This window comes from Saccopteryx leptura, chromosome 6, assembly GCF_036850995.1.
Source record: "Saccopteryx leptura isolate mSacLep1 chromosome 6, mSacLep1_pri_phased_curated, whole genome shotgun sequence".
Classification (NCBI taxonomy): Eukaryota; Metazoa; Chordata; class Mammalia; order Chiroptera; family Emballonuridae; genus Saccopteryx; species Saccopteryx leptura.
The window spans coordinates 143,060,820-143,081,446 of record NC_089508.1 but is presented as its reverse complement, the minus strand read 5'-3'; the positions used below and the strand labels follow the sequence as shown (position 1 = coordinate 143,081,446).

The 20,627-nt window shown below is 39.2% G+C and overlaps 1 protein-coding gene and 1 non-coding gene across 7 annotated transcripts in view; one reads left to right on the top strand and one right to left on the bottom strand.

Moving 5' to 3' along the window:
* The window catches only part of AMPH (amphiphysin), a 367,517-nt gene that overhangs the window by 44,416 nt on the left and 302,474 nt on the right, over positions 1–20,627 (bottom strand). Inside the window, exons 12-18 of one of the 6 annotated variants that reach the window (XM_066388206.1) lie at positions 18,941–19,057; positions 15,349–15,372; positions 13,407–13,430; positions 12,634–13,146; positions 10,264–10,296; positions 5,758–5,814; positions 1,477–1,602 (exon numbers count right to left, since the gene is read on the bottom strand). In XM_066388206.1, the coding sequence (XP_066244303.1) occupies positions 1,477–1,602; positions 5,758–5,814; positions 10,264–10,296; positions 12,634–13,146; positions 13,407–13,430; positions 15,349–15,372; positions 18,941–19,057 (894 nt within the window). The remainder of the gene's footprint in view (positions 1–1,476; positions 1,603–5,757; positions 5,815–10,263; positions 10,297–12,633; positions 13,147–13,406; positions 13,431–15,348; positions 15,373–18,940; positions 19,058–20,627) is intronic. The other 5 variants (XM_066388207.1, XM_066388208.1, XM_066388210.1 and 2 more) reach the window with 5 other exon arrangements.
* TRNAV-GAC (transfer RNA valine (anticodon GAC)) lies at positions 9,470–9,545 on the top strand. The gene has a single exon. It is a non-coding gene; the product is annotated as a tRNA-Val (tRNA).

Here is a 20,627-nt window from a genome sequence, read left to right as displayed (position 1 = left end):
TTTGAGAAATGCAAATCAAAACTACAATGAAATACCACCTCACACCTGTTAGATTAGCTATTATCAACAAGACAGGTAATAACGAGTGTTGGAAAGGCTGTGGAGAAAAAGGAACCCTCATTCACTGTTGGTGGGAATGTAAAGTAGTACAACCATTATGGAAGAAAGTATGGTGGTTTCTCAAAAAACTAAGAATAGAATTACCACATAACCCAGCAATTCCTTTACTGGGTATCTACCCCCCAAAACTCGAAGACACTGGTACATAAGAACACATGCACCCTCATGTTTATTGCAGTATTGTTCACAGTGGCCAAGTCATGGAAACAACCAAAGTGTCCTACGATACAGGATTGGAAAAAGACAATGTGGTACATATATACAATGGAACCCTACTCAGCAATAAGAAATGATGACATAGTGCCATTTACAACAACATGGATGAACCTTCAGAACATTATATGGAGTGAAATAAGTAAATCAGAAAAAGCCAAGAACTGTATTTCACACATAGGTGAAATATAAAACTGAGACTCCTGGACATAGATATAAGTGAAGTGGTTACCAGGGAAAAGGGGACGTTAGGGAAGGTGTTTGGGGGAGGGTGTAAAGAGGAACAAATATAAGGTGAAGGACAATGATTTGACTTTGGGTGATGGGCATAAAAATGGTTCAAATGTTATAGAAATGTTTAATTAAAGCCTATGTACTCTTATTGATCAATGTCACCCTGTTAAATTTAATTTTCTAAATAAAATTTTCAAAAATAATATTTTTAATATCACCCTTGGTTTTAAATTTTATAAATGTTTATATAATAGTAAGTATGATATAGTAGGTACTTTATAATTGGTAATTACTAATATTGTATTTTGGAAAACCAATGAACTTGTATTCTGAAAACATAAAACTTAAAATAAGGATGGTGTGAGAGGCATGTAGCCATGGCCCCCTAAGATGGGATTAAGGAGAATCAACTTTCAAACCTGTAGTTAACACTGTAGAATGGCTCTGATTGCAGTGGAGCTATGCACCAGATGGGCAGAGCATCGCCCCCTGGTGGGTGTGCCAGGTGGATCCCAGTTAGGTGCATGCAGGAGTCTGTTTGTCTGCCTCCCCCATCTCCCACCTCCCCGCTTTTCACGTTGGAAAAAATACAAAAAAAAAAAAATAAGAAACGTAAAGTCTTGGATATCTGCAAATTTTACAACCTACCTGCCATGAATGGGGGAGCACCAAAAAGAATCAAGACTCCCTTTATAAAGAAGGTAGATATGGTCTGGTCTCTGAATATCTTCCCTTTTCAAAAACGGTAGAGAATGAAATTTAATGGTCAAAGAAACAAAGGCTATTTGAAAGGTATGGAGGTGATTTGGTCCCAGTGAGGCATAGGTGAGAATGGAGAAATGAGATCATGAGATGAGCATGGCTAAGGCAGGGCTGGCAGGTGGTGGATGGGAAGGAGGTGGTGCTCACCGCTGCCCTCTCCACTGGATCCTCAGCCTGCATGTCCAGTCCAGGGTCCAGCCCAAGAGCAGGTGTTGCAGCGGCCAGGGGTTCCTCTGATTTCGACTCTCTTGGTGGAGCCTGCTCAGACTCAGCCTTGGGTTGATTGTTTTGAGGGTTAGAGGAAAAAGATGCAACATATGAATAGGCAGCATTACAGAATATTGCACAAGTAAGATTTTCTTCATCATCCTACAGGCAACTAGCTTCATTAAATCTCTGCTGGGAGAAAGCCCCACATGTGGCATCATGGGCATTCACAGAACTGCAAAGTGTAGGAATGGACTCTACAAGCTGCTTCTTTACCTTCCTCAGGAACTCTCATTTCCCTTGAAGTTAAGCCAAGACTTACCATGTTGGCTATTCATTTCACTCAGCTGCAACATTCTGGCTACTCACTTCCTATGATATCTATAAGAGATGCTAAAATGGTACTTTCTGTTATTTAGGGGACACACAGGGAGAGAGAGACAGACAGACAGACATAGAAGAGCCTAGAAGCCTCACACTGGCAGCTGGAAGAAGGGAGGAATAGCTCACAGGCACCATTCTGGGAACTCCCAGGTCGACTGATACACATTACACCAAAAAATTGAGGGGTCATTCCAATATTCAGATCATAATGCATTAATCTGCACAGGACAGTATTCTTTGTGGTACCAATTAGACTTATCCAATTGTGTGGACAACACTGAGGTCTTTCCTCCCACTGTGTCCTCTATGCACAGACAGAATCCTGATTCCAGCTCCCAGAATCTCTCAGCTCTAGATCTTTTTTGTTTTAAAATCAGCAATATTTAGTAACATATTTAATATTAGTATTAATAGATCATAAAAATCCCACAGCCAATGCATGTTACTATGGTTACTGAAAATGGTTTTTCTTCCCATTTTGATTAATATAAATAAGCATATTTATTTAGCATAAGTTTTTTTTTTTTTCACTAAGTGGATGGCCAAAAGAGTGCACATTAAATTTTTTTTTCCATCAGAACATTTAAACTGTAAAAGTGTTTAAAATGTTTTCTTAGAGGAATAAGAAGTCAACAGTACACACTCTGCATGGAGAAATCAGTAACTTGTCAGACATTCACCATAAGCAATCAAAAGCCACCTCTAGTTCTATGATCTACCTAAGCTGATGCACATGACGCGTTCCACAGGGAAGGGATGGAGAAGTTATGCTGAGATTAGAGAAAATTAATACGGCACAGTCTACTGCAGTAGCCTTCTGTCCCCACCTCACAGCTGACCTGGTGGTGCACACCATGACCATACACCCTTCTCTTTACAGGAAAGAATAAATGGAAGGACCCCTTGGTAGCTAAGTATGCAGAAATTTGATATTTTCATGAGCTTTTATGACCTTTAAGAGGTGTTATGATACAATTTTTAAGAAAGAATGAAATAAAGTTCATTCTAATATACTCTCAGGAGTTCTTTATGAGAAGAGATTTTATTGCTCAAAAGAATTATCTAATGGAAGTTCTCACTGGCGCAAACAGATACTATAAGCTCAGGGTATGGCCTTACCATTTTGGTAGTCAAAGTGATTTTCTATGAGAACCTGTTATCAAATGATCTACACAGAAAGCTAGGAAGCTGATCTGCAAAGCACCAAGAAACCCATACGGAGATGGGCTGCCGCTCTGGGGGCTGCGTCTAGGAGAGGGAAGAAGTCTAGAGCCAAATAAGGAGCCAAGAGAAAATCCAAAAGATGAATTAATTATAATTCACTGTACCTTAAAAATAAATTAAAGATAGCTTAAAATGGAAAAACTATTTGTTTCAGAATCCAAATCATGCTGAAGTCTGAAAAAATATTGATGCTTTATATAAGGCAAGATAAGTAGGTGATTTTATAAATGAGCCTTTTGCTTGCCGAAATCAGAAAATGCAACAAAGGCATAGGATAAAGAGCAGGGAAAATAAAATATGTCCTCAAAAGTCACAACATTTCCCCTATATTATAATATCACACCAAATATTGTAACTTAATACCTAAATTTCATGGGGATAAATGAATATAACTCACTGAATGCTAAGTAAGGATAAAAATAAAAGCATGACTGTACATAACATCTGTTCCTCAAATTTGGAAATAGAAGTCACCCTTCTATTTTTTCTAAGATACTGTGAAGTTGTAAATATTTGGTCAAGATTAGAAAGGAAAACAGGTAAAATGTAAATAATGTCTCACAAAGAGATCTATAATAATTCTTTCAGAACTGTGTCCTGCTTCAACCACTTTTTTTTCTATAAGACGCATACCTTGACAGACAGTACAGATGGGTTGACTCCTTGCCATGCCCACCCAGGAGCACTGGTAATGCTTTCCTAGTATTTGCTCGAGTAGCCATCATCATACATGAGAGGAGAGGGACACCCTGTATTTATTACAGCAGCAGGACAATTCAGAGGGTGAGAACAAAACCAGGAGTGTAAATTTGGCCCACATTTTTGATGTTCTCTGTGGTAAGTTGGAAGGCAGGTCAATGCTGAAGAAGAGGAGATGGAGCAAAGAGTGGGGCTAAAAGTCTAGTCATTTTCTAGTCCTTATAGTCTTATTTCTCCAATCTTGAGTGATTAATTTGGTGAGAACTATGAAGGGTCACAGAGATAATTCTGAGCCCTGAGCTGGGTCGGCAGATTCTAGAGTTGAAACCAGCAGCCACAGAAGTGCTCTGGGGCCATAGGATGCGGGCTAGGAAGGTATATAGCTGAAGACCATCTTCAACCTCCACCTCACTCAGAATAGTCAATGACCAAACGTGGGGAACTGTCCTGATCCCTGGAAGATCCTGTGTAACCTACTCACCAGGACATGTAGGTCCACTGTGATTTCCTAGTTCTCACAGGGAGAGCCAACGCTTGCAACATGTGCAATGCTGGGCATGACAGCGCCAAGTTCCCCACTAGAGAGAAGGTGCAAGTCATCTGCTCCAGAGACTACGTATCAGCAGAATGTGTGAGGCAGGCCAGACGCTCCTCGGACCAGGTATGGGGAGTAGGAAGATGTTCGGAGAAACAACAACCTCTGGATTCTATGAATGTACTTTTTCATCAATGTAATAAGTGTTAACTCAATTATGACCTATTGTCTTTCCTTTACACCAGAATTTCTCCATTTTTTCTTAACCCATTCACAATGAACAGTTAAAACTCTCATCCTCCAGTATCAGTATAACCCTTACTCCATCATCACCCAAGTTGAGACTCACCAATACCCATAAGCCACGAGTCTCTCTGGCTCCATGATTAACACTAATATAATTTGTATTTTCAACACTTCAATCTATATTTGAAGGACACACAGATGCTACCTTTCACTCCATTACTCAAAAGGCAGACATATGACAATCAATGACAAGGTATTAGAGATGCAGTTGCCTTTGAAAATGTATCAAATTAACCTTTAAGACAAACTTTCCAGAATAGAATTCCTTATGTAGAAGAGTCATCATCTAAAAAGAAAAGTTCATTCTACTTAAATCCATTTCTAAGCTCCCATTGTGAAAGCCAGGAGCTGGGATAATTAAACACCATTTCCATGGAAACCAGCCAGCTTCAAATAGCCTTTGTGCACTGGTTCTCACAGATCCCAAATCCTCTGTAGTGTATCAATGACAATCTCACAAGTGACATCACTCAAAGTTCCTTCATTCAGCTTGATCACTAAGGTGCTGGTAAAAGCTTCTCCTGGTAACTGCAACATCTGTCCTGTAGCATAGGATTTCCCCAAACACCAGGAGTAACTGCTTCCTACTCATGATCTAGCTAATCTCTTCTCTCATCTCCCATCAAAATAGGAATCACATCTCTAATATTGCATTACTTCTTTCTACAACTCACAAAAAAAGGGAGGAGTAAAGAAATGAGGGAGCTTTGGGTTCAAGATAAAGAAATGATCTAATCTTGAAACATAAATTCCTGAAGTCATTTCATTTTCAATCCTGTAGCTGATATTATATTTCCGCAGAAACGCCCATGTCCTTGATAGATTCACAGGGTTCCACTGAAGCCCGTAGTTAGGAGATCAGATTTTCCTATGATCACTGTGTATTTAAAATAGGATCAACCACAGTCAAAATCACACTGAGATTTTTCAGGAGCTTTCCTGCCTATTTTTTGAAAAGAGGTGGCCATAGAAACCTGCTTCTAGATAGTCAAGCTCTAACTCAGAATCATTAAACTGAGAATATTCAGTAGTAGCTATCAACTTCCCAAAAACACAAACCATAACCAGCTTACCAAGTTACAGATGATATTCTGGTCAGTCTGCATCGTGAATAATGAAGTGTCCTGGGGCTGAAAATCAGGAAGAAAATAGAAGATTAAAAGTATTATGTTTCCAGTTAATTTGCTAAAAATCACCATAAAAGATATCCTTTAAATTAGCTCTCATCAATTGCGCCAATACACTCATTGTAAAGTTTTTAAAAGTCTCTTTGTATTATAATCAGAAAAGCAAAAAATGCAAAAGTAATATTTCACAGTAGTTACTCTATTTTCTAAACACATATCTGAGCTAGCAGAATACAAGGGTATAAAGAGACATTAAATAAAAGGCAGTGCCTTCAGCGGTATCTTTGGTCCTCTAGACATCTATGTTTAACCAGACGTTAATGGCTCTTAACTACAAGTTTAAACATTTTAACTGTTGGAAACTCAATCTTATTATCTTATCTAAGTGTGACTTTTACAGCTTAATTATAAGCTATAACTTTAAAATGGTATAGAGTATATTCATTGACTTAAAAATCAAGAAGGAGGAATCTAAGAGAATAGCAATGTCTAATATAATATTCATCTCTCATTATATTGGTAGTGAGGTTTACCCCCTGACAGGAAACCAGCAGAGTCTTTCCTGGGAAATATGACCAGTTTAAGGGGGAAAAAGTACCTATAAAACTTCTGACCTCAAAAATTCTCTAACAGAAAAGATGAGGCAGTGATGTTTGGTTAAAGATTGCAAACTGAACACAGGCAGTAACCTCTGTAACCTCCAGCATTCAAACCAAAAAACAAAGGAATTTCATAAAGCAAAATTTTTAAAGACATAATAAACCCACAAGCATAAAAAGAATGGGAACAAATGCGAAAGGAACAAAGTTTTGAGCATGAAATTCAGGAAAAGGAGCAATAAGCAACTGGATCCAAAAAGATGATGTAACAAATACCTAATGCAACCCAAGTTATTACTCAGAATCCCAGCGGGTCAAGAATTAGAAACATGGAACCATGGAAAAATGGCAGTTAGGGTAGTGCTAAGACAGGAGAGGGGGTTAAAGTCTATATGTAATGAGACCGCAAAATATTTTCTTGTATCTGAAAACCAAGCAAATCCCCCCTTCTCTGGCATAAGACTTGAAATTACTTCTATTGAGGTTGAAACAGAGGGTTTCTGGACTGAAGGACACATGGATGTATCAGGAATGTGGCAGGATTATGCGAGCCTTTACATAATATATATATATATATATATATATATATATATATATATATAGAGAGAGAGAGAGAGAGAGAGAGAGAGAGAGAGAAAGAGAGAGAGAGAGAGAGAACGTGGGCTCCTGCCCTGCAACTTCTTCCCCAGGCACTTCCCACTACACTGGCAGCCAAGCTTGTCACCTAAATAGAAGACAAGGAAGAGTCTCTCTAGAGAAATATGACCAGCTCAAGAAAAAATACCTAAAGAATCTGACATAAGGGGTTCCTCAACAGAAAAGACAAGTCAGAAAACCCTAGAATAGTGTCCATAGTTGATGAGTTCTACCTACCTGTACAAGTCTCCTGCCAGCTTATTAGTGTCCTGTTGTTAAATATGAGTGGACAGTAAATATCGCCAGACATTAAAGAAAAATTTCATTATTAAAGAAACCAAAGAGAAAAGAAAAAAAATAAAAACCCAACCAAAAATTAACAAAAACTTTGCAGGAGAAATAAACCCTTAAAAATTATTATTATTAATACCCTCAAAGATATAATGGAAGATGTTTAATTCATTACAGAAGAAGAGAATGCTATTAGAAACAAATATTCAATTAAACAGAGCTCTTGAAATTTAAAAATATATGAGTGAAAAATCTGTAGAAGAGTTGGAATATATAGAGAAAAGACACTGAAAAGGAGATAGCAAAGAAGACAAGTAGAAGACTAGCTCAGGAAGCCAGTCTATGAAAAAGAGAAGTGTTATAGGATGAGACAAAAAAGAGAGAGAGAGAAATCATAAGTGAAATAAAAAAATTTCCAAACTAAAAGACACATATTTTTAGATAACAGGACAATGTATGAAAATAGACTGAAACCATAGTGCATCACTGTAAAATTTCAGAAACACTGGGTTAAAAGAAAATTTTACAAACTGGTGGGGGGAGGGGTGTATAAGGGGCAGAGAGAGAGAGAGAGAGAGAAAGTTTCAAACTGATGATTTCTTAGTAGCAACACAAGGAGGTAGAACTGAGTGGAGCAATGGCTTCAAGATTCTAAGGGACATGCCTTACAGCCTCTAATGTAATAACCAGAGTAACAGTCCACTCTGTACATAAAGACGTGTTCAGATGCATCACATCACAGACACACACCTTTCAGGCACACTTTCTCTGGGATGATCCTGGAGGATGTGCTTTACCATGAGGGTGAAGGTATATTGAATCTGTGGAATTAAATCATAAATGAGGAAGATTTATGTCCAGAAAAGAGCAGACTGACATAAGAGAAGGGTAAGGGTAATCCCCAGGACAGACCTAATGGAAAGTCTGTGGTAACAACTGTGCCATAGCCACAAAGTCCCCATTTAGATTGGCATAGTCCAGAAAAAGCCAAGTTCTTCAAGAAGATGGAACCAATCACATATTTAATCTTTTCCAACAAAATAAGGAGAGATTCATATAACTACAGAGTATAGTATAAATATGAATTAATGATAAGTACCTAGGAGCATTAAGCCAATCAACCACCTAACAAACAGGATCCTATAATTATACCTCAAAGGTAAACAAAAGTTGGCATAAAAGGAAATGCAAACTTCATGACTTGGGTACTAACAGCATTTACGTCATCATGATAATACTAGCGTGGGTTGTTTGGATGGCTATGGAAAGACTATATCAGAGGAGGCAGGAAGCAGAAGAGGGGTGAAATGCGAAAGTAGGAGGCTGAGAGAGCTTTAAGTCCCTACCTTCCAGAGAGATGAGTCAATAGATAGTGCTTTAGAAATCGAACAGTAGCATTATAAGAAAGTCATGCCCATATATGTGCAGAGGGTGGAACCAGGGAATCTGTTTTTAAAAAAGTGAAAGTATTTACCTCTAAGAAACAGAAAATGGAGGGGTGACTGTCTGAAAATTTTAAATATGATAACCTTATAAAATATTGTTCTCTTTAAATCATGTACATATATAACTGATAAAAATTTAAAAATGAGGACTTAATCACAGTTCTCATGACCTGATATTTCAAGAGCGGTGTGCAGATGAAAGAGATGTACTGTCATCTCTGTGTGTCTGGGTCTGGGTGCATGAGTGAGTTTGGGTTTTTACAGGTTACATTGGGGAAAGTAAACTTTTGAAATCAAGAAATTCTAAATGTTAAAATTTGAAATTATTCTTGTCTAATATTCTGAGACAAAGCATTCATCACACACAAAAGCTTCTGTTTGAAGTCTTCCTTCAAGAGGGTTTCAGAACTTTTTGCACAAGTTTGATTGCCATGTAGTCGGCCTTTTCCATGGGTGACCACTGTGCATCTGTTCAAACATAAACAAAGAATGGGATGGTCCATTTTGTGGCTCCTCTTCCACAGATTTGCAAGGAAAAGACTACCTTATTGGCCAGAGCCAACCTATGACTTCTGATCTTCCAATGGGTTCTTTCTGAAGAACCACTGAAGAGGGAAGGTCCTGTGTAGTATGGTGTCTTAGTTTTTCTAAACTTTAGAAAAAAGTTTCATATAAAAAGCCTAAAATGCCCTGGCTGGTTGGCTCAGTGGTAGAGCGTCGGCCTGACGTGCAGAAGTCCTGGGTTCAATTCCCGGCCAGGGCACCCATCTGCTTCTCCACCCCTCCCCCTCTCCTTCCTCTCTGTCTCTCTCTTCCCCTCCCGCAGCCGAGGCTCCATTGGAGCAAAGATGGCCCAGGCGCTGGGGGTGGCTCCTTGGCCTCTGCCCCAGGTGCTAGAGTGGCTCTGGTCACAACAGAGCAACGCCCCGGAGGGGGCAGAGCATCGCTCCCTGGTGAGCAGAGCGTCGCCACCTGGTGGGCGTGCCGGGTGGATCCCGGTCGGGCGCATGCAGGAGTCAGTCTGTCTCTCTCCGTTTCTAGCTTCAGAAAAATACAAAAAAAAAAAAAAAGCCTAAAATGTATCATGTTTTCTAAAGATAAATTTTATTAGTTTAAAACAATCCTATCTCCTCTTTCCATGAGCTAATCTAATGGATCTCTCAGATCAGGGCAATCCCTAGCTTCTAGTAGAGGAGTCAGTAGGAGGCAGACGCCCATGGTATAGCTAATAATATTAACAAGAGCTAACTACAGCCATGGAGCACTCAATATTTGCTAGACTACTGGACATATCTCATTTAATAGTCACAACAACCTCACAATGTTGATACTACTACCTTTTCCATTACTATATTTGTAAGTAGTGGAGTTCTGTGCTAACACACTTAAGCATTATGCCATACCAATGATATAGAAGTTCTTACTTTACAAATTTGCATCATTCTCAACAGAGAGATTTTTCCAGCAAGTTGATTTCTTACCTGGGTGAGTCCATTAAATGAACCATCAGAAGCCTAAACAGAAATAGAAATCAGAATACATTATTTTTTCCACAATTTTGTAGGATCAGTGAATGCCCACTAGATAAGTTAGAAAGTAAAGACCAACACAAAATTTAAAGTAATACAAAAGGTAAAAGTGTCTAGGAACTGCAAACGGCCATACTGTATCATTTTAAATAGGTTGAAAAAAAGAAGAGAGAGAAATTATTTTTACAGCGACTACTGGTGTGGAGCTCAGTGCTAACTAAAACCCAATTTCTCAATAATGAGATGATTCTGGAGATGAACTATGAGAGATTAAACAGCTCTTTTCTTCAGGCCATTGAGAGAATCTAGAAGAAGCATTACCAAGATATTTCTAACACATCATTTTGTTAAGATTTTTTTTTATGACACCTATAGTTTTAATAGGCTTGGGTAGAAACAGTTCATGTGTTTGTATTGGGGCCACCACTTAAAACAGTAAATTGGTATGTTTTACATATTTGTAATACTTGAACAGTAAAAATAAAAATAGGAAAAATACAGTAAGTAGATGAAAAAAAATACTTTCAATAATTCTACCATATTCATTCTGCCTTTTTTTTGTCAACCTATTTGTGTTTGATTTGCACAGACTTCAAGAGGTGAAATGTACATGAATGACAATCTGGCAGAGAAATGAGGCAAGCCTCTGAGAAGACAGTGATGGATAATGAGGTGGGTGGGAAACATTAGGAAAACAGAACCTACAGAAGTCTTTGTCTAGTCTATACTATATACTGGGGTAAGTACCTCTTCTTCATCAGCCTCTATTTCTTGGTACAACAATCCATATCTCTGGTTAGCAATTTCATCTTCAGATAAATCTGATTTGTTGGTGTCATTGTCTTGGGGAATAACAGAACTCTTGGTGCTAAAATTCTGAGGGGTTCCCAGACCCAACGGTCTGTCTCTTGGCTTTGTTCCCAGCAGCAACCAAAGGCTTGTTCCTCACACACATCTGCTAGTAAGTCCACCTCCAGTCCTTTCTTGCCTTCAAATATATCTAAATGCTCCCAGCAATTATCTAAGTCTTCCATATCACTGACACACTAATGCTTAATACACCAGGACAACTGGCACATCCATGTGCACAGCCATCTGGTATACCAGCAAATCCCAATATATCCACATTATTCATTGCTGAATCCAAACTTGGATGAAAGATTTTACCTGAATCTGCTCCCCAAGAGTATGTCTTTGCAATTCTTGGCAAATTAATGGTATGACTATAGTTCCCCATCACTGTACTTTCAGACTCCTCAGTTAATGAATCTGCTGCCTCATACAAAGACCCGTCTCTTTTGTCTGCATTAGTCTCCAGAGCATAATTAAGAAATCTCCTAGACTGAGCTGCCAATTCAGGCTTCATTGAAAAAAACACAGCCTTGCCTGACCAGGCAGTGATGCAGTGGATAATATTGGACTGGGATACAGAGGACCCAGGTTCAATCCCCAAGGTCGCCAGCTTGAGCGCAGGCTCATCTGGTTTGAGCAAAGCTCACCATCTTGGACCTAAGGTCACTGGCTCAAGCAAGGGGTTACTTGGTCTGCTGAAGGCCCGTGGTCAAGGTACATATGAGAAAGCAATCAATGAACAACTAAGGTGTCACAATGAAAAACTGATGATTGATGCTTCTCATCTCTCTCCAGTCCTGTCTATCCCTTTCTCTGACCTCTGATTCTCTCTCTCTCTCTCTCTCTCTCTCTCTCTCTCCCTGTCCCTGTAAAAAAATAAATAAATAAAAAACAAAAGAAAACACAGCCTGATTTTCATCCCTGTCACCTTCAGGCATATGTGACACAGCCTCATATTGAATCTCTTCAGCATCTATACTCCCCTGTGCTGAATGATGTATTTTACCATGGTTAGTAGGGTCTATTACATTTTTCTTTATTTTATAGCTAAACCCCCTTTCTCAGGGTTAGCATCTACAATATCAGGCACAGAACTCATCTGGAGAGGCAGATTCACAGTGTCTGTGTGATTGCCAGGTGTAGATCCAGAGTCCTCTGTCATCTCACAATTATTCATCATTATTTGAATCCCCTCATCTAGTAATTTATTTCTGTTATTAAATTCATCTGCCTTGACTTTTTCTAATATATCAATTTTCTCAAAATACTTTTCATTGGCCTTAACAATTTCTTTACACCCAACTTTAGGTCTTTCCCAGTTTCCTCATCACTGACTTTTAAGGTCTCCTGGTCTTGCTTTTCTATCATCTCAAGAAGATCTACCCCCACATTGTCTGTACATTCACACACTTTCTCTTCAAATTCCTCTATACCTTCTAGTGTCTTGATATCAATAGCTCCAATGTCTACCTTTTCACATGTCTCCACACCTGCCCACATAGAATCTTCTGTCTTCTCTTCCTCTTCTGACTTTATAACATCTTCTGGACTTTCTTTGACCAGGCAACCAGTTTCCATGGTTGGCATTTCTGAGTCAGGTGAGTCATAAGGCTGCTCCATCTCCATACAAACAGCAATGGCAAACACAGCCTCAGGCACAGGCTTTGGGGACAGTTGTTTATTTCCACATGGAGGGGCTGGCCCCAGGGTGTGCTCACCCTGTTCCGCTACAGTGTGCCAGTCAGCAGAAGGAAACATCCTGGGGGGTAATCCCACATCTTTCTCTGCTCCAGAGAGACAGGCAGAGTCTTCCTGAGACCCACTGTGGCTAGTTTCCTGGCTGACACTGTCTTTACTAGCATCAGGGCCCCAAATAAATGCACCCAAATCAATTTGAGAATTCTGCATGTCTTCGGCCAACCCACTGTCTGGAGTTTCCTCCATGATCAGGTTACACAGGGAAAGACTTTTTGAAGAGTCAGTCTTTAGAGTATGCAGAACAGCAAAAGAAAAAAAAACATAAGCTGAAATAAGTCATGGTAAGAGTTGATGAGAAACACAAAACTGTTCAGTAGGGTAGCATCAATTAAAACTAGAGTATTTAAATTAAATAAATGGTTTAAGATTAAATCTTTGACTAGCAATGCCATGAGAAAATAAAAAGCTCATTTTAGATAATGTACAATGTACATAACACATATTAAATTTTTTAAAAATCCAGAATTTTCTGGATATTTACCTACCGGCTGCACCAAATCAGTGCTAGTCTGTATGAGTAAAAAAAAAAAATAAAAAAAAAAAAATAAGTAATAAAAACCGTAAGTCGAGGGAAAAAAAAATTCTTCACCCATTAAATTCCCATGCTATACAGAGTCAATATTCTAACAAAGGATGTGGTTTTCACTGATTTCAGATTAACTTTTACAACTTACTGTGTAACAGGAATAGGTTATGTCCCAATACTCTTAGACTATACTACTGAAACATAAAGAAAGCCTCTGTAATTTTCTAGTGTAACATACTAGAAAGCCTAGTGTTTTAGGCTTTTACACAACTTACTTTAGATGACTCTAAAATACAAAGTTTCAAATAAAATAAATAAGTAAGCCTGAGAATTCAAGAAGAGTATCAGGAACTAGTAGCAACAAAATTTCCCAGCACCCACCGCTCTGACATAACATGAAGGTCACATCTTCCCTAAACCCAGCCTAATCTTGGTTCCGCCTTCCAGGCAGATTTGGGATAAAGGATGATCTGACACTAAACACTGCCTGCCTGAAGACTCTCCTCAGGCTCTGCCCATCGGAGAAGCTTGGTCTGGACCCAAACAATCCTGGGGAGCCAAGAGGATTAAGAAATGGAGTAATTCTGTCAGGGAACTGATGTTTCACCGTCTTGTCATTGTTACCATTCCTAGTGGGCTTGTCCTCTAAAACAGTCAATGTTCATTATAGAGAATACTTTCACCCTCATCATATTCTTTTAAGCCAAGGAAAGAAACATGTGTTATAGTTCCAAGTAAAGAAGAAATATTAGAATCACAAAAAATTGGCATTGTCCTCTTACTCTCCAAGAAAATTAACGCAAAGTTGGGGCTGGAATTCAAATGGCCTGAACACCAACCCATGCATCCCTTTTTGTGAATATTCAAATCAACACTATTAGCTCTTCTCTTGAGAGCTTTCCATGAGGCTTCAAGCATCCTATGTAGAAGAGGGTAAACCCTGCCCTGTGACGGGAAGGGGATGGGCATGCTTTTCTTAAGTGCAGGGAGCAGCAAAGCCACTTCATAAGACCACAGCTCAGGAACAGCTAGGTTTTCTGAACTTGCCTGTTGCTGTGTCACTAAAATAAGAAAACAGATACTCAGAAGAGTATTTGAGAGCACATGGCCAGGGCTGTCCTAGGACAGGGCAGACAAAGGCTCTGCCCCAGGGATGTAAGGCTCTCTGGGGGCAGCTAATCTCCTCATTTCACACCACAGATGCTGGACCACTACGTTCTGTTTGTGTCTCTGTCCCATCTCTAAGTTCTGGAAGCACTCATCCTTGCACTTCTACCTTTATTGATAAATACCAGGCACTGGGGCTAAATACTCTATAAATATTATCTTAATTAATGTTTACAGAACCTTCTGCAGTAGGTAATCATTACCTTTACTTTACAGATGAGAGAAACTAGGCTGAAAGACTTTTAGAAATTGCTCAAAGTCATACTGTTATAAGAAGTAGATGCTGAACTCAAATCTAGGACTGTCTGGCTCTAAAGCTCAAATTCTTATTGATTAAGCTTCATTGAAAATAAAAATGAAAAAATTATTCCCTGTGAAGAGTAGCCCACCCTTTATATTTCTCTTTCCTACTCTTCTTACATTGCCTAAGCAATCAATGTGCACGTCCTTCCTACAACATTTCTTCTAGCACCAGTAATCACAGGAAGAGCATAAAGGGGTACATCAAATTCCTGCTCATCCAGGGGTCTGCACATGGACACAGACGCTCCTCTCCTCAACATTGTTCCCAAGTGCTAGTCATGCTTGGAACCATCAGGGAGCTGGTGATTTTTCTAGGGGACTACATTACTATTAAAAATATTTGGGTTTCCTTTCTATCACAGATGAGATAAAATATAACAAGGTTTCTTGATTCCTAGGAATCCATATACATCAAAATATAGAGTTCTTACCGTCCACAGGTCCCAGGGCAATGTCTGAAAGCAAACAAACAAAAATACTGTTAGTATACAAATTCCAAGCACAGAAGAATTACTAAGGTGATAAAAGTATTTGAAATAAAATAATAAATATTTTGAAACATTTAGTACCGCACTGTTCAACAGAACTTTCTCTGGTATAAAAATGTTCCCTATCTGTGCTGTCCAACATGGTAGCCATTAATCATATGTGCCTACTGAGAACTTGAAATGTGTCAATGTAACAGAATCAAAATTTCATCTTACACAGTTTTATTTTATTTAAATGTAAATAGCAAAATGTGGCCAGTGCTACCATATTGGATAGCATAGGTCTAATCAACATGCCTTTGCTATACAAGTAGAAAGCAATACGTTAAACCTGATGAATGGGTTTACTTTAATACACACACATAATTAAATGAAGTAAACAAGGTATCCAGATATCAGTTTATCACACCTTTGAAAAAATGTGTAGATCCTAATCATTACTAATGCTACTTCCTCTCTTCCCTACACCCAATAGAAGAGGATGCATTACGACCAGCTTGATGGTAAATGAATCCCAGAAAAATAGTTCTTCAATATGTTGAACTAGATAACGCACAGCTGAATTAATTGATAATTATGAAAATTAGTAGGGTGCCCCATAAGACATATGGATGAATTATGCTTACTACCAGAATTTTGATTATAAAATTTACTGATTCTGGGAAATAAATCCAGATGGTTCAAAATGCCTTACCCTGTGTGTGGCGAAAGCAGTATGACCTCTTCTTCTTATGTTCTCTGTGATTGAGAATTACTATTTATCCATCTCTTTTTCTGCCCATGTCTGTCATAGAACTAATCCGTGCTATGTACCTGTGTTGAATCACTATATGTGAACAGCAAGTTAGAGAATCTGGCACGGTCTCTCATCTTAAGAATATGACAGTTTCCAGATGGGAATACAGAAGTCTCCTTTGAATTCTGTGCTACAGAATGTTGGCTCTGAGGTTCTGACTGAACCCACTGCTTGCTCAGGGTTGCTCTAACTGCACCGCCCACCCGCCCCACATCTCTGTGCAGTCTGTTTGGTCTCTGGGTTAGCGTCTACAGTAAAATGACCCAGCAGGAGGGTGGAATAGCTCCACTGAAACCCACAGGCATTGCTACATGAACTCCTTTGCATTCCATATGCATTTTCTGATTATCCAGATGGATTATGTGTTCTTGCTCCAGGTCTGCTTAAGAATCAGAGATCCTAAAAGCTATTGCATATCCTTGCGTAACGCAGACAGCAGCAGTATTTTCTCCAGAGAAAGGCAGCAGTGAGAAATGTCCTGTTGATCAAGCCTCAGGATCACAAAAGGATATGTTAGCTCATGTGCACACGGCAGAGACCACAAGGCGAGTGTTCTGCTAGCAGCAGGAATATCAATGTAAAACATGGGATCAGGTGAGGGGTAAGGGAGATCACTCTGAGTAAGGGGGAAGAAGGCCTGCAGAATCTAGCAGCTCTGCTCTTTTTGCTGTTGTAGCAAAAGAGGAGAGATGTGAGGAGAGCTGGCTCCCAGGACAGCTCCGCAGTGCAGTGACTCAGTATTGGCCAGTTGGAAGGCAGAGCAGCTTATTAGCTGGCCCGAAAAAGAACACAGTGGCACACGCAACTTTCCCTAACTGCAGTAATGCTTTTTCTTCAGAGTTAAGACGTTTGAAGATTTAATCAAGGTCACCTTTTAAAAAAAAATTCTGGAAGAATCTTTTTCTTAAATCCACACAATGTTCTGTGATTTATGGATTAAGTTAATCATGAATTGATGTAAAGATTCTAAATTGCAGACAAAAATTGTGTAGAGTTACCCTTGGTCATCACAGCATCTGCTGCAGAACTGTCTCTCCTGCCACTGCAGCGATGGATGCTAGAGAGTGAGATGGGGCAGTCCCCAACTTCAGCTCCACCAGAGCGCTGAGACGGATGGACGGACTTTGAATGATACATCCATCCATTCTCTGCTTTCCTTGGCCACAGAGGCAGCAGCGTTAAACTTACTAACAATGACTATGTTAGCACTTCCCACAGTATGTTTTAGAGAACATTCCAATGAATGTTAAGAAAGTTTCATTAAAACCAATTTTTGTGGTCAAATTTATTTGGGAAATTCTAAGCTAAATAAATTTAAACAGGCTTTCCTTCTAATTACAGAGATTCTTGGAGCCTTTAATATTCTCATTCATATCATGAATTCCCTAAAAGGGAGTCAATAGGAGTTTCTGAAACAATAAGAGATCCATTTTCTGCAAAATACCTTTCAGGCTAGTGTGATTTACTTAATATCCTGCCTTACTGACAACTCAGATATTTATTGTTCCAATATTACAACAAGAAAGCCTTTAGAAACCTAATTGTCTGGAACAAGGCATGGATTAAAGAGAAACTTTATCTATTGAGGTTCATACTGAGCAGCCTCTTTCCCAGTGCTTTACCAGAAGGTATCAAGAAAGCTTCAGGATCAGAAATTGATCTGGGTCTCAATTCTTTTTTTTTTTTTAATTTTCCATAGATTTGAGAGAGAGAGCGAAGTATCAACTCATTGTTCCACTTAGTTGTTCTATTTAGTTGTGCATTCACTGATTGCTACTGATATGTGCTTTGGGTGGGGATTGAACCTGCGATCTCGGCACATGGGAACAATGCTCTCTCCACTGAATCATCTAGCCAGGACCACAATTCTTAAGTTTTACAATAAACTGGCATTAATTCATTTGAAGTATATTCTAGCATCTTTGGATTTATCCAAATTGAAATGTGAGGCTCAGTCCATATCAAAAATACTGATAGAAACAATTTCTGTTCAGCCATATTTTGAGCTAACTTCTTTTATGAACATGGACAAATACACAGTAATTATATTCAGAGGAATCATTCACAGATCTTTATAGCATCCACACCAGTATGCCTCTAATGGAGAATGCTATCATAGTAACTATTGAAATGAGGAAAATGTTGAGAGTAAGGAAATGTTGAGCAAGGATAGGTGTGAATAAGCAAGGCCAACTTTGCATGAAGACATAATCAAGATCCACAAGGAAGCTTCTGCAATGTGGAAAACAAGTTCAAAACTATCACGACAGAGAAACATTTCTCTTTGGTCATAATCTCATGGTTATTTCAAACATGACTTAATTTTCAAAGTATGAGGAAGGACAGTAGAGAAAACAGTAAGATGATTAAACACAAAGCCGAAAGAAGGACATTTAGTTAGGAAAGCCATAAAATGTATCATCCAAACCTGGATACTTCTGAGTGCAAAAAGGAGGTATCTTAACAATTATCCTGAGACAGACGATTCCTGGGAAAATAGAATGCGTAGTAATTCCTGTTCTATAGATAGAGAAAGCTAATGGTAGGGGAGCTCTGGAGTAGATGATATTAATAAGATTCTCTTTGTACCATTCCTTCCCATTAGAAAATATTTGTCAACCAACAAGAAAAGTAGATAGCCATTTGAAAGGAAGAGGGCCATTGCAATGCATCTGTTTTCTTATAGAGCTTAAAATTTATGAACGATCATCTCTAAACATTATTACACCCACTTGTTACCTGAGATATGGGGGACTGGGTCACTGCAGCAGAACCTGCAGAGGCCACCTCAGGCTTGAAAGGGTCAAAGTCCAGATCCAACAACGTCTCCTCTTTCTTCACCTCAGGGATGTCATTCTGTTAAAACAGAAGAAAACAAAAACATGGACAGCTCGAAGCTGATAGAACTTCATCATGTAATCCACATAAGCCTCTGATATCAGTCGATATCCCAAAACATGCTTTGATATTTTACCAATTAGGTGGCTAATTGTGATGGAGGGGAAATAACCAATATGCCCAGGTATAACCTAAGATGCCCAGGAGTGCAGCCCCAGTTTCAGTTCCTGTCCCTTGTCCAGCACCAAGTACTGTATAGTCAACAAAGAGGTCATCTGAGAGATATATCCTAATGCCTCCAAGATCTAAGAAATCTCCTTCTCTGCAAGTTCAGATATCTCAGATCAAGAATCATAGATGACCAGCCTGACCAGGCAGTGGCGCAGTGGATAGAGCGTCGGACTGGGATGTGGAGGACCCAGGTTTGAGACCCTGAGGTCACCAGCTTGAGCGTGGGCTCATCTGGTTTGAGCAAAGCTTACCAACTTGGACCCAAGGTCGCTGGCTCGAGCAAGGGGTTACTCGGTCTGCTGTAGCCCCACAGTCAAGGCACATATGAGAAAGCGATCAATGAACAACTAAAGTGCCACAATGAAAAACTAATGATTGATGCTTCTCATCTCTCTCTGTTCCTGTCTGTCTATCCCTCTCTCTGACTCTCTCTCTGCCTCTGTAAAAAAAAAAAAAAAAAAAAAAAAAAAAAAGAATCATAGATGACCAGATGGATAAAATGGGTCAAGGCATCAACTCATTATAGTAGCTCACTGCTGGCATGTCCCCTTTGAATTTTGAAAGGAAGGGATCATTGTCCACTGCAACCACATTCCACCTGCCTCATCCCCTCAGAGGAACACTAGCCCTGGAGTCAGTTATCATATTATCCATTTCTCAGCCATAATATTGTTCTTCTTGACTGTGTGTAGAGAGAGAGAATGAAAGGGAGAGAGGGAGGCAGGGAAAAGAACCATGTCCCCCAACATCCAGTGCAAAATGAGCTCCCCCCAATAACATTCTTGGTTAGAAAGAAGGTAAGTCAAATAAGACATAGAACAAAAGTCCTACTACAATAGCAAACATGTACGATAATACACATTAACATTTGTTCATTTCTTATGGTATTTTGATATATAAAAAAATGTGTGCTTGAAATTGACCTAACCCAGGCTCAAGTAACACAGGAAAAGGCAGAGCAGAAATAAAGTCCCCCAGACCAGTGGTCCCCAACCCCCAGTCCGTGGACCAGTACCTGTCCATGGGCCATTTGGTATCGGTCCACAAAGAAGGAATAAATAACTTACATTATTTCCATTGTATTTATATTTAAGTCTGAACGATGTTTTATTTTTAAAAAATGACCAAATTCCCTCTGTTACATCCGTCTAAGACTCATTCTTGACACTTGTCTCGGTCATGTGATACATTTATCCATCCCACCCCAAAGGCCGGTCCGTGAAAATATTTTCTGACATTAAACCGGTCTGTGGCCCAAAAAAGGTTGGGGACTGCTGCCCTAGACTACACCATGGGGAAGAGAATTGGGGTCAGTGATCACACAATTCAAGTTATAAGTGATTGATATTTAATATAA